General features: G+C 43.9%; 1 protein-coding gene across 1 annotated transcript; it reads left to right on the top strand.

The window, feature by feature from the left end:
* Window positions 1-1,297: 1,297 nt before the first annotated feature.
* LOC148665821 (E3 ubiquitin-protein ligase TRIM7-like) lies at window positions 1,298-13,912 on the top strand. Its single transcript, XM_088631674.1, has 5 exons — window positions 1,298-1,468; window positions 2,566-2,661; window positions 2,805-3,038; window positions 3,188-3,347; window positions 12,551-13,912. The coding sequence occupies exons 1-5, from the start codon at window positions 1,412-1,414 to the stop codon at window positions 13,252-13,254; spliced, it is 1,251 nt and encodes a 416-aa protein (XP_088487800.1). The 5' UTR covers window positions 1,298-1,411; the 3' UTR covers window positions 13,255-13,912.
* The last annotated feature ends 350 nt before the right edge of the window (window positions 13,913-14,262 follow it).

Genomic DNA, 14,262 nt, shown 5'->3' with positions numbered 1-14,262 from the left:
TTATCGATCATCTTTGGCCAGCAAACTGCATACCGCAATGCACCGCACAACCTTTACTGTATTAGGAAGAAATACTGCGAGCTGCTGCACACAGAGATCAGGGGCTCGCTGTTACGCTGGGTGGATGGAGATCACAGTCACACCCACATGACACTGCCCTGTCCATCTGCTCCTCTAGCGTCTCTCAGGGGAGAGATGGGCTCGTGATTCTCTGCAGCGGCTCACAGAGGGGGTCACTGCGCAGGATGCCCTGGACGTACCCTGCTGGCCCACATGCTGCAGGACAGAGCCAGGCAGCAGGCTGGGCTCACTGGCCTGGAGAGAGAGACACAACAGGCTGGACTGCTCGCAGTAAGAGTTCACACCTGGACAGTGAAATCCTCTGCACCATGTGGAGCTGTGACTGTGACACCCCTTTGTCAAAACACAGCTGGAGATGATCCTGGAGTCCTTGCACTAGACCTGGTGAGGACTCTGGCTGCCAAATTCTGGACATACTGTAGTTTGTTCGGTGTGGGCTTAGAAGCTCCACTGAGTGGAGCGTTACAGTAGTCAAAGCGTTACAACTATAGAGCGGTACAGTATTATCAACACAATTAGGAACCCCTGGCCTCACAAGTGCATGTCATTGGTGCTTCCCTACCATCCTAACACCCCTTCCATCCTCAGGACCATTAACGACAACTTCCCCATCCTACAGGATGATCCCTCCACTGGTACCCTTTTTCTGATCGCCCCATCATCTCATCTCATATCACCAACCACCTAATCTGCATCACCTTCTTGTTCACAGCTCCCTTGACTGCCCTCAGCAACCATCCACACCAGGCACTTTCCCTTGCAACAGAGCTTGCTGTCTCACCTGCAAGTACATATCTAACACCACACTCATTCAAGGCCCCTCAGGACAATTCCAGATCACTCAGATGACGTATTGTACCTCCAGTAATCTTATTTGGTGCCTCTCTTGCAGAAAATGCCCAGCCAGGTTGACTCGGAGAACGCATCAGAGAACATGTTAGGGCATTGAGGATCAAAGATTTCGCCAAGCCCATAGTTTCTTATTTCACCTCTAATGGCCATGATCACACTAATCTCTGTATCCACAAAGAAGGGTTTCTTAACTCCTATTGCAGAAAGACATTAAAAACCCAAATTATCCTGAAACTAGGATCACACCTTCCGAGATAAGGTTACTGCATTTCTGGGCCAATAAACTTGTCTTCTTACAGTTTAAATGAAGGAAATTGTGAGTCATACATGTGTTTATGTCCAAGAAGCAATTGGAGCAGAGACATGTCAGTGTCAGTTAAGTATGGACGTACTGTACTGTAGATTTGAGTATCATCAGAACTCATACATGATGAAGGGTAGGAAGCCCAGTGTCAACCCCTGAGGAAGACCAGACTTAATGAGTCCAATTTCCGAGCTACAATCGCCAAGAGACAAAGTGAAAGTAATCAGTGAGGTAAGACTGGAACCATTTAAGAACAGTGTCAGAAACTCCGAACACAGTCTCAAGACAAGAAAGTGTGATGTCATGGCTGACGGTGTCGAAAGCAGCACTGAGTTCAGTAAGAATGAGGATAGAAAGAGAATGAGAATCAGAAGCCATTAGAAGATCGTTAGTGACTTTGAGCAGGCCAGTTTCTGTGCTGTGAAGTTGTCTGAAACCAGATTGGTGGGGTTAAAATAGGTTATTTAACTGAAATGTAACAGCTCGTTCTAAAACATTTGCAAGAAAGGTTAACTTGGATATAGGGTGAAAGTTGTTCAGGCTGTCCAGAGCCATGATTCTTTTTCTCACATAGGGGTAACAGCAGCAGTTGTGAAGGCCACTGGTTCCACATCAGTACTCAAGGATTCATTTATTATATTGAGGACTATGGGGCAGAAAGCAGTGAAACAGGAATGAAATAAAGTGCTGGGAAGGGGATCCAATAGGCAGGTGGTGGATTTCATACACAAAAACCAGTTAACTGTGGTATAATACCTTCACCTGCTTTATTGAATACAAGACTCACACTGGGCCATGCTGGAGTCAGATCTGACACAGAACATGTTTCTAGGAAGCAGACAGGATGTGAGATGTGGTCAGACACATGGTCTCCCTGGTCCAGAACTTAAGCCAGTGGTCAAGCACGTCAGCCACAAACTAGTAGCAACCGGACTCATCAGCACTGCTGAAGTCCTCTGTTTTGTGGTGCAGAGAGAAGTCCAGACACTATATTTAGGTGTCAGAATGAAAACTGAAGTCTCTAGATTGTGTTTCAGGTATAATTTCTGTGTTTTTAGATTTCACTTCACATACAGATGTGGAGACCCAGGTGTGAGGTGTAAAACTCGAGCAGGAGGTGGTGACTCGTGCTCTGCTGAGCTGCACACGCTGCCAGTGTAGATTAGACACAAAACAGGAGCATGTCAGACAGGACCAGGAAACACGTCTCATGTGGATAAGACATCAGGGGTACAGAGTGTGAATTTTCCAGGGTGACTCTAAGGGGTGTCTCTGTGATGTGATTCTCTTACAGCAGAAATGTCCTGAGTGTCTCTGTTTCTCCACAGAAGCAGCTTGGGGTGACACAGACACAAACCCAGCAGAGAATCCAGGAGAGAGAGGAGGAGCTGCAGGAGCTGAGACAGGCTGTAGAGTCACTCAGAGTGGGTATTCACCAGAGCAGTGGACACACTGACACATTTCCAAAGTTGGACACTGGACAGTACCCTTAGAAAACACAACATACAGCATAATGTAGTTTGAGTGTTTTCATGTGTAATAATCCACTGTGTGTCTCCTCCCTCAGAGCTCTGCACACACAGCAGTACAGGACACTGACAGGATCTTTTCTGAGCTGATCCAATCCATTAAGAGAACATGCTCTGAGGTCACAGAGCTGATCAGAGCTCAAGAGAGGGCTGCAGTGAGTCAGACTGAAGGACTTCTAGAGCAACTGGAGAAGGAGATCACTGAGCTGAAGAGGAGAGATGCTGAGCTGAACCAGCTCTCACACACAGAGGATCACATCCATTTCCTCCAGGTAACATCACTGCTCTGTGAATCTGTAGTACGGAAGGGTGTCTCTCACACAAAGCTCTCAAATGGAGCTGCTCCTGGTATCCCCTCTGGAATGTGTGTTTGAGCCCCTTGTGTTTGACTGGATACTCCTCTTTCTCTTCTGTGCTGCAGAATTTCCAGTCTGTCTGTGTCCCTCCTGGAGCTGGAGACTCACCCAGCATCCCTGTCAGTCCACACTTCTCTCCTGAGGCAGTGAGGAGAGCTGTCTCTGCACTGAAAGAGCGACTGGAGGACATCTGCAAAAAGGAATCAATAAAGATTTCCATGACAGGTTAGTGGAGAAACACACTGATATCTTTCTGGATAGCTTACATATTTCCTGTTTTTCTCTTATATTTTTACTGGATTTTCTGTGCAGTGAATGTATTTATCAAAACAGTTTATCAGTCAATAATTTAATTTCTAGGTCAAATATCTCAAATATCTGGAAGCTTTCACAGGGGCTACAGTCCCAAAATAGTAGTTAAAATAGTGGCTACAGACCCAGTACAGTAGATCAGTTCTGTTACACTGGGAGATACAGTCCCAGTCTAGTAGAACATGTTATTCCTGTTACTCTGTTACTGCAGCCCTGATGAGACATTTCTCTGTGTGTCTCCCCTGTGACTGAAGCATGCATTCTGCAGACTCCAGAGCCCAGGTCCAGAGCAGATCTTTTCTACTGTGAGTCTACAACAGCTCTCCCCTGAAATATACCTGGAGCTCAAACACACAGCAGAAACAGTGATACATAAACTGATACACACTCTGACACACACACTGATTCACACTCTGATACTTTCTGATACATGTCTGAATTCATAAAGTCAAGCTTGCAGACAGTCACTCTGTGTGCATCACAGTCACGCTGTGTAAGAAACACACAGATGGACAGAGACAGAAAATCCAGTGGGGTCATTTTTTTAAGAAAATGCACTTTATTACAATGTCTACTGCACAATTCTTACAAAGAATACAATTCTAACAACAACACTTCAACAGAATGTAAAATGTCTTAAACAGAGTGATTGTCCATTATCAGTATTTCTATTTTGCAAGTGGTCAGTGAGGCTGGTTCACACAATAAGAGCCCCTCTAAGCCTCCTGGGTGTTACCACTGGCTGCAGTACTGGCTCTGAAACTGCGATTGTACATTTCTCAACAGAAGCACTAAGGAACAGTTTTTCTGGGTTTTCTTCAGCCCCTTTATGGGGCCCTAAGACCTGTCCAGAGCTCTTTTGCTGTGATGAAACCCTACCAGGCTACATTGCTACGTCGTGCTTCATTCTGCCTTTGAGGATCATGAGGATCCTCTCCTCCACCTCTCCTGCCTTTCTCTCTGTGTGGTGCTGGACGAGTGTGTCACTATGGATGGTAGCTCATAACCATTCCCCCTCCCAGGAGTTGCACAGTGTTGTCCATTCTGTCCCACACTGCTCTGGTGAAGGTCGAGCTCTTGAACAAGTGCTCCTGCGTCTCCTCTATGAAACACGTGTCCCAGGGGCGTTGCGATTTCCTGGTGAGCGAGTACCTGTGAAGGACCTCTCTGGTCACCAGCTCTGGTGCACAGTCATCCAGCTGAGGGCCTTCAGCATGTTGTCTAGTTTTTTGGGTTGAGTCCTTACATTGGTGTCCTGTGGGATCGTCAGCCTCTCCCTGGTGACCAGTTCCTTCCTTCCCTTCCTTGTACAGGGCCCTTTATTGATACCATGCTCTGATTGTCTTGAGGCCTTATACCTCCTGCTCCACTTGACGGTGTGGGTGTAGGTATCCGGTTGCTTCTCTGCTTTGGGCCCAGTGTTGGACCACTGGATCAGGTGCTTCACTGGGAGGGAGAACCACAACCTGACCAATTACTGGTACTTGTGACCGATTGGGTCCAGCCCCTAGTGACAGAGGTTGCAGAAGAAGATGCAGTGGAGTTTCAGGGGGAAATTCGGCACGTCTCTCCCCCCTTCCTCAACGGCTGGCACATCTGGTTCCTTGTGATGTACTCGTACCTGTTCTGCCATCCCTAGCAGCCCTCGTCTGAGTCTGGCTAACAGAGGGCACACCACGACCAGGTCAGCTAAAGCCAGCAGGGTGTCTGCCTTCAACACCCTCACTTTCCCCATGAGAGTCAGCGAGCGAGTCTTCCACAGGCCCAGTTACACGTTCACCTTGACGGTCCTCTCTGTCCAGTTTATGCACTTGTTGTCCCTGCTCTGGAATGAAACCACCAGTATCATTAGGGGCTCCATGCAAAGCTTGACATTCTCTAGCGCCATTTCTCTGTCCCTCCAGGGTTCAAAAAGCTTGCCCTTGCTCTTTCTGTTTATCAGCCTCAAGTCTGAGGCCCTGGAGTACTGCTCCCTAAACTGCAGCCCACTCTGCAACCCCCTGTCTGAAATCAGGAACAGCGTCATGTGTACTGGGAGATCTTGAGGACCCCTGTGCCTCTGCCAGTGGTTCTATAATGAGACCATAGAGAAGAGGTGAAACATGAAACTTTTATCGTACTGGATTCATGGGGGATGAAATTCCAAAGATGTCTGTTCACGTTGACCCCTTTGGCCAACTTCAGAGTACAGTATCTATCCAGCAGATGAAGTTTTCTCAGAATCTGAAGTGTTCCAGCGCTGTGAACAGATTGCTGTGGTTTACTTTGTTAAAGGTTTTCTCCTGGTCCAGGCTCATCATGGGCACGTTTCGGTTATTGTCACAGGGGAGCTGGAGGTTCCAGCTGACAGATCACCCTTCCACACTTGATGATGTGGGGCAGGGAGGTCCTCAGTCTGCTGGGCACTGGCTTGTTCAGGATCTTGATGTCCACACAGAGCTATGTTACCAGCTTCCAGTTTTTGAGTTGCAGAGCAGGAAGATGAAACCTTCTCTCATCGTATTTCTGGGTTTTCCCTGGCGGAAGAGTTCTTGCTCCACCTCCACCAGGTCTGCCACTGGGGTGTCCCAGAAGCAGGTGTAGAATTTCTTGGGAAGTTGCTTTGCTATTCTCCATCTGTCAGAATGTGGCAGAGTCTGTGACACTGGATTTGTTAATAACTGTGGAATATCAGGAGCAGAGCCAGTTTAACAATAACAAGCCAGCCACACTGTACAATACTGGGGGGGAAAAATAATGGTAAAATGACAGTACTTTTCCCCTGCAGCTTCACAGACACACAGCCTCTTGTGAGAGGCAGCAGTGTGACTCTGGTACAGGGGCTCCTCTGGGGTCTGTAGGCCTCTTTCTTGTCTGAGAACTGGCTGCTTCTCTTCACATGTCAGCCAGGCTGATGGGCCAGCAGGTAGGAACAGTCAGGACTTGTTCTGTCTGGACAAACAAAACAATAGAAAAACTCAACATCATTTTTCCATTCATATTAGGAGAGAAGGCATCTTTGTTGTGAGAGGGAAGGACTTACGGTGATTTTCAACTCAGAATCACTGTGGTAGAATATATTCTGTTTTTTTCATATGCACAATAGCTAGCTGATGACACAGACATATGTAAAGTATTGTGGTTGTTTAGCCACAATAAACAGAGATCTTTGTTTGTCTAGCCGCCTGTGTCCGGTTTTAATCAACCGCACTGTGTTGTAATTACAGGTAGTCTAGCTTCAGCTGTTTTTCTCTCTCTCTCGAATGTTTCGTTGATGAAGTGTACATTGGTAGTATCTTTGACTCCATCCAACATTAATTTTTTTAACAGATTCATAGGTGTTCAAGGCAACGTAATTATAAATGTTAATGCAATGTAAACATATATGGATATGGAATATCCACAACATTTCTAATGTGTAATTATGTAATTTGAGGTTCATGGACCGGTGTCACCACACCTGTCTGGTTACCAAGAGATCTGGGGCAGATGCCTATAGCCTCTCAGTCCAGGGTTATTATCTTGGAAGGGGGGGCTCTTCCTAGGACAGGGGGCATATCTGTGTGTCCTGAATGAGCTCTCGAGTCTAGTCAGAAAGAGACTGGGGATTATTTATTTTACTTGACCATCAGGTGTCTTATTAGTTCTGGTAAGAGAGGGGTGTTGGGGTGTTTATCTATCAATAAGGAGTCTGTTTACTGGGCTGGGGAATAAATCTGAGAGCTGTGAGCTCTACTGAGACAGGTTGCAGTGATGTGGGCTCAATAAGAGACTCAGTGGTGTGATTGACTCAGAATATATCAGACATTTCAAATTCAGTTCATTATTCTCTACTGTCAGCAATGATTGGAGTTTTTACCTCAGATATTGGGGTGACTTCACAGGGTAAGGGGAGTAAAGTTAGCTCCTGTGTTTCCATGTCAGACAGGTCTTTATCTTCTTACACAGTGTGACTGTGTATCTAAGAATGTATGTGTGAAAAAAATGCTACTATAATCGTTGGGGATATTTTGTTTGAATTGAGGAACCATTCCTAGATCAAGGGTAATAAATTCTTAGTAGTTCAGGTACTGTAGGTAGTAGCGTCAGCATGCATAGGCTGCAAAGGAACAAGTTAAGGTTTATTCCTGCTGAAAAGAGAAGAAAACAGACACAACATTTCGGCTGTGGAACCTTCTTCTGGTTGTTCTTGGATTCCTGCCAAAACAAGAATGTTTCATGTTATTGTTAGTCGTTGTTAAATCTCTAATCACAAAAGTCTAAAAAGCTTTTAGATTACAGTATGCTGATATTTTAGACAGTGAAATGCAGGAGAGGTGTAATTTGAAGGGTGAAGAAACAGTATTTCTGTGTCTGTTTGTGCAGATGAATGTAGAGACAGGTGTATCCGTGTGTAGCTGCGGAGAGCACTGGTAAACAGTCAACGCTCCATGTGCTAGTGTCAGAGTGAGCTGAATCATTTCCTGCCTCATATATATGATGACGCCACCTACTGTAGCAATACAAATGGGGTGCTAGGGCCCCTCTACATTACCACAGGTTCTGTTTATCTCCCAGAATCACCAATGCACACACAGACCAGCGACAAGCATTTGTATTGTATAAGTGCCCTTTTTATTTTCTAAGTACATTCACATTCACCAACACCCAATGACACAGTGAAAACAGCATCTGCTGCAGCAAAAGGTCCTTCCAAGGGTTGTACTGAATTCCTGAGTGTCAGCTATCCTTTTCCTTAAAGTGCTGAAGAGAGGACACTAGAATTTTTCTTCTATCTGTAAAAGTCTTTGATGGCTCAGAGGAGAGCAGACACTTAGAAGAGAGGGATACTACTAAGTCCAACTTCCCCAGTCTCCATTTGGGTATGACTAGAAATCCTCCCATGGGCTGTGCTACATTTCCCTTGGTTTGTATCAGCTAGCTGGGATGGTTTCTTTGTTCCTTTCCTAAAGAGATTTAAAAGTTTATGTACACTACCTATGTTCCAATGCCAGTGTCTCCCGTAGTCATCAGTTCCTAGACCAATAGTTCCTTGCCCCTGTGGTCTCGCACTCTGCAGCTTCCCTTGTGCTGTCTGTGTCATCTTCAGGGTCTTGTGGGAGTCAGGAGCCCACTCTGTTCTGGCTCAGATGTTTTTATTCCTCCCCTTAGCCAATCCCCCTCAGGGGGTTCTCCGCTGTCACTGTTGGAAATGGCTTTGCCCAGTATTATACCAGGAGGAAGCTTGTGTTGTTTGAGGGGTGTGGGAGCGCCGACCTTAGATGTTATGGGCTCTTATCACTTCTTTGTTCACTCTCCTGCTCTCCCTGTTCCTCTGTATGTCTGGTTAAAACTGTTTCAGTGACTCCTCACACCCCCAATCATCAGTTCTCATTACTTCCTGAGTGAGTTGTTCCTGACTGTTTCCTGCTAGACTGTATTCTTTAGAACAACTGAAGTTGCAAGTCTTTGGGTGAGAGACAACATTGACACCATCCTGGCAATCTCCATAACCCAATCAATCCCAGCCTGTAACTGCCTCAACGGCCCACATCCTGCGACTTTAGCAGGGACCAAAAATAATACAAGAAGAGTGAAAAAGCAGTGCCTTTATAGGACCAATCCCAGCTGTGGCTCATCAGCTAAAAGCCAAGACTGCTGGGACTACAAAGGCGAGGCATCTACCTGGGCTCTGGCTCCACACTGGGCATACCCCTGCGTAATGCCACATAAGTCTTCCTTTTAGTTCACTAAAACAGACCTTTTAGAACATTTTAGTCATACAGACCTTTAGTCAAAAAGTACAGATGTTTGGCTTGCTGTTTACTGGGACCAACAGTAACAGTGACAGGAAGACAACAGGAGGTATAAGTCATTGTAAATGTATTCTGTTCAGTGTTTAAAGAGTGAGCAAACACCCTGTACAGGACATGTTTCTGCAGTTTCACATCAAGAGTAACAGACGTTTGGAAAGCTGTGTCAATTCTACTTCTCACAGAAATGGTAAAAACGACACACATTTAACCCAGGAACGCTCACTGACAGAGTGTTGTACTTCATGTGTACAAAAGACAGAGCATGTGCTCCTTTAGATTATTTTTTTCCAGAAATATGTCTGGAGTGTCTCTGTGGCCTGTTTTCCTCAGCGCAGCTCAGACATGTCAGAGTCAGGTGCTCATGGTTAGATTAAGAGGGGTATTTACTGGGGCTGTAGTGCTCCTCTTACTGGCCAGGGGTAATAACTTTGGGGTCTTTCTCTTCAGCCCAGCTGGTGTTCTTACATGGTCCTGGTCATTAAGAAACCCAGTGGTGTGTTTCACTAAGAATGACACTGGAGTGTCAATATTATTTCATTAGTCCCACCAGAGTGAGTGTGTATTGGGGTGTTTGCCTGTGAAATTGGGGACCTCATTTCAAACATGAGTGATCTAGAGCAGTGGTTCTCAAACTTTTTGGACCAAGTACCACCCCTAATCCAACCAAAGCATCCAAGTACCACCTACAAGTCATCATCTCATAGGAACCCCAGAAATTATCAATGACCAACATGAACGCATGTGCACACACCCTCACACATACATATAATAAATATTATAATAATAAACTTTGTTTGATATAATAAAATGTGGCTTCTCAAAGTGTTTTACAGAAAAAAAAACATAAAAATAAAAAAGCACCATTTCAGTGAGAGGGGTGAGCCTGTTTAGTCGAGCAAAGCAGATGTGAATTAATTTTTCGAGCCTTGATACAATTCACAACAGTCTAACAGATTTTAAATCGTCAGGCATTTTCTTGACGGCAAAGGTCTCGCGGTGGATGTTGCAATGAAACCATTAATTTCTGGAGCAACCTCTCTAATTCATGCAACTACACTGCTGTGTCGGCTTGTCATTGCTCTAGCACCGTCTGTACAAACTCCGACACATTTTATCCAGTCGATGCCATTCTCTTCGATAAATTCATTCAGAAGCTGAAATACGTGCTCTCCTGTAGTTCCTGTTGGTAGCGGCTTACAGAACCGAAAGTCCTCACGGGACGTACCCTCAAACTCGTATCTAACGTAAACGAGCAAATTGGCCAAATCGACTACAGACTCATCTAATTGCAGTGAACAACATCTGCTCATCTTAACGCGTGCTGTCAGCGTACTTTTGATATAATATTTCATTTCAATAATTCTATGAATGACTGTGTCTTTCGGGGGGCAGCAGGTCGAGCTGTTCAGCAGCTTTTTCTCCACACATAATAGTGTGGGGCTTACCTGCTTTAGCCATCCGCAAGCACGCATTTTTCCACGTTTCCGTTTTTATTTCAGTGTTTATTTTAAGTATTTATTTCATGCGCATGGGAGAGAAACACAGAGACGCTCGGTGTATTTTTCTCAAATTAACTTAGAACAGTTCTTAAATATTTTTCTGTTATTTTTCACGCTTTCCTTTCGTAGCACGCATTTCTATGCATTCCTGTGTTTACAACGTTGGCATTGTTCCAAAATCACGCACATTCTCCTTTCTCCCTATTTGGTGGAGATACAGTAGCTTTTTTAAATACAATGGGTCACTTGCGTCCGTAGCACGCATTCCTATAGAGTGGTATAGAATTACAGAGTATCTCTTGTGTCTACTGAAGTATTAGCGCGCACTGTATCGTAGTACGTAGGCTGCGTATTCGACACGTATAAAAATACAAAATATGAAAACCCGTCCCGATTTTTTCAGCGCACACAACACAGTTCCAGGGTCATTTGGCGTACCACCTGGCGGCACGCCACGTACCACTGCCGGTACGCGAACCACAGTTTGAGAACCACTGATTCTAGAGGTTGTGTGTGTTTCCAGACTGATAGACTCTCCTGTGGAATAAGTCAGTGTGTCCTGTTCTATACAGAATAAGTATGAAATATCTGTCATGTTGGCTTCAGAGCTGCAGTGTCCAGTCTTGTTCAGAACTCTCTCTCACTAAACCAAAGGCACTCTGTGTCCAGAAATGAGTAAGGTGTTTTTATAATTCATGTAGGTAGGTGCCACCCTTTCTAGACTGCAGGAGTAAAGAAAAATTTAGCACTGTGAGGAATCTCTTTGATTTTCACTAAATTGGCAGACAGACAAAGGGAGAGTATTTATTTAGCATTAAGTATTAAGAATTAAGAGTTAATACTGCTCGTATTGTCTCCTATCAGAAAGGCGGACAGCTGAGCGCGAGCAGTCTGAAGTCAGTATGAGCGCCTCTGTTTCTCTTGTCTTTCTGTTTGGGTTTCTTGATGTGTTATTTCTGGTTTAAATTGAATATTTTGAATATTTCTTGGCATTTTCAAAGTACGTGTGATGGCTTTCTTATATTTTAGCAAGGTTTTGCTTTTGCCATTACATTTTTCTGTAAAATTCACCATTATACACTCTTTGAATACAGCACTTTTTTATTCTGCATCATCAGGAAAATGGTCTTAGAGAAGATGAACGAGCTGTTGAACTGGGATTTGAAATTAACCGTTTTAAAAGACAGGTTGTCCAGTTTCTTACAGTATACAGGTCGTTGTGGTGGGTTTTGAAGTATTTGAAAATGAGTGGTCCAGCTGTAGTTTCTCTTGTGTTGCTGTGCAGGCTGGGAACTGTAATCGGAGGATGTTCTGAGGGTCACCTTGCTGGTATGAATAGTCACTATAACACTTGATGTAACTGGAGTTAATCATTTACTCCTATTTTCTCCGTTGTCTGCAAGTGTGTCTGCAATCAAAAATGTTGTCTTGATTATTCCTGCACAAACCCCACGAGCGCTAGAATATTAAGAGGATTTTGGAGATCATTTGGATGTCTGATACTTAGTGAAACAATAACAGAATATGTTCTTTCTCTGGCAGGGGAGAGAAGTAATTAGTAATGTAGCGCCTTCATCAGGCGCTTATGTCAGCCTCAGCAGTGTATGATGGGATAGATGGTGTTGCTAGGGAGAGCAGCTTTTAAGCATACTATGCATTTCTGATCAATAAAAGAACAATTCCACTACCACACATCTGCATGATTATTGCCATCGCTACAGTAATTTACTTGTTTTTCTCTCTTGGTGTGTTTAGGGGACAAAGACATTTCACAGTATAATTGAGTTGAACTGGAATGTAATCGGCAGGAGCCTGTTGTGATGTTTGCTGTTTTATTCCCCAGCTGCTGTGACTCTGGACCCTGATACAGCTCACTATGGGCTCAGCCTGTCTGAGGATGGGAAGAGAGTGAGAAAGGGAGAGGAGGAACAGGATCTCTCTGACAGTGATGACAGTAATGTCTGCGTTTTCAGCGTTGTCAGCATTGTCAGTGATGACAGCGATGTCAGCGATGACAGTGACGTCAGTGATGACAGCGATGACAGCGATGACAGTGATGATGGTGATGAGGATGTGGAGGAACAGAAGCTCTCTGACAATCCTCACAGATTTGATTCCTGGCCCTGTGTCCTGAGTAGGGAGTCCTTCACTTCAGGGAGACACTACTGGGAGGTGGAGGTGAATGACAGCTGGAGAATAGGAGTGACCAGAGAGTGTGCAGAGAGGAAAGATTGGTTCAGATTCTCTCCCCAGCAGGGTTACTGGTGTCTGGACTTTGACTCTACAGGTTTCTCTGCTCTCACTGACACTGAGACTCGTCTCCCCCTCAGTCTGCAGTCCAGGAAGCTGGGGGTATGTGTGGATATTGAGGAGAGGAAGGTCTCCTTTTACACAGTGGAGTCCAGAGCTCATCTCTACACTTTCACTGACATGGTCTTCACTCAGGGGGAGAAGATCTATCCTGTCTTCGGTACCTGGGATCGTAATAAAGACCTTGAGCTGCTGCCTGCTGTCAGTGTGAAGATTAAGCCTGTCAGTGACTCATGAACACAGACTGACTCTCTCCCAGCTCTCTGTCCCACTGGTAATATTATTAATATTAAAAGTTTAATTTGTGTTGTAGAGACCTGGTGATTATCAGGACTTGAACTACATTCATCAGAACAGCAACCACTTGTCTTAACTACTGCACTAAACTGCCTTCCGGGGACAGTACCCTACATTACAGTTTATTGATCCATTACCACTATAATGAATATGGATGTCAAAATATCCACAAGTGATATTTGTAACTGTCCAATTTTCTCTAGTTACAGGATTCCATATTAATATTAATTCCATATTAATATTCCCTATAATGTGGTATTAAATCAGTATTACACCTTTTTTATAACAATGGCAGCAAGTGTTCTTATTACAAATTCTTTGAAAAGGATAAAACATTATAGTTTTTTAATGAAGAATATATACTTCATATACATAGAACAAGTGAATTAAACCACCGTACATTACTGAGTTAAAGACTTTGATGCATAAAATATTTATGAAGATGGTGGAATACTGTGTTCTTTTTTATATATTTAGCTACCACTACCATCTACTGCATGTACATGAGGTATATATTACATATGAGACTGTATGGCTTTAAAACCACTACAGTGCGGTATGTGTGAAATATATTTTTAATAAAAAAATTAAAGTTAAATTGTTTCCTGATTACTTGTTGCTGAAGTTTGAATTACATGAGGTATATATCATGTTCCACTTCTGATTTTTTGTTTTACTAGCAACATTTCCCTTTACATGTTTTATATTCAAAATTTAAAGTTAAATTATTTCTTGATTACTTGTTGCTGAAATCTGAATTACATTAGGTATAAATTATGGTATACTTCTGATTTTACCAGAATACTACCACAATTTCCCTTTAGTTGTACAATTCCATCTTAATATTCCATGTAAAGTGGATTTAAACATGCACAGCAGAGATAGAGATTCAATGAAGCAGGCGTTTCACTAACATCTAATGCACAATAAGAGCCACTTATTGATAAT

This window comes from Lepisosteus platostomus, chromosome 5 (genome assembly GCF_059453375.1).
Source record: "Lepisosteus platostomus isolate fLepPlt1 chromosome 5, fLepPlt1.hap1, whole genome shotgun sequence".
Classification (NCBI taxonomy): Eukaryota; Metazoa; Chordata; class Actinopteri; order Semionotiformes; family Lepisosteidae; genus Lepisosteus; species Lepisosteus platostomus.
This window is presented reverse-complemented; position numbering and strand designations above follow the sequence as displayed.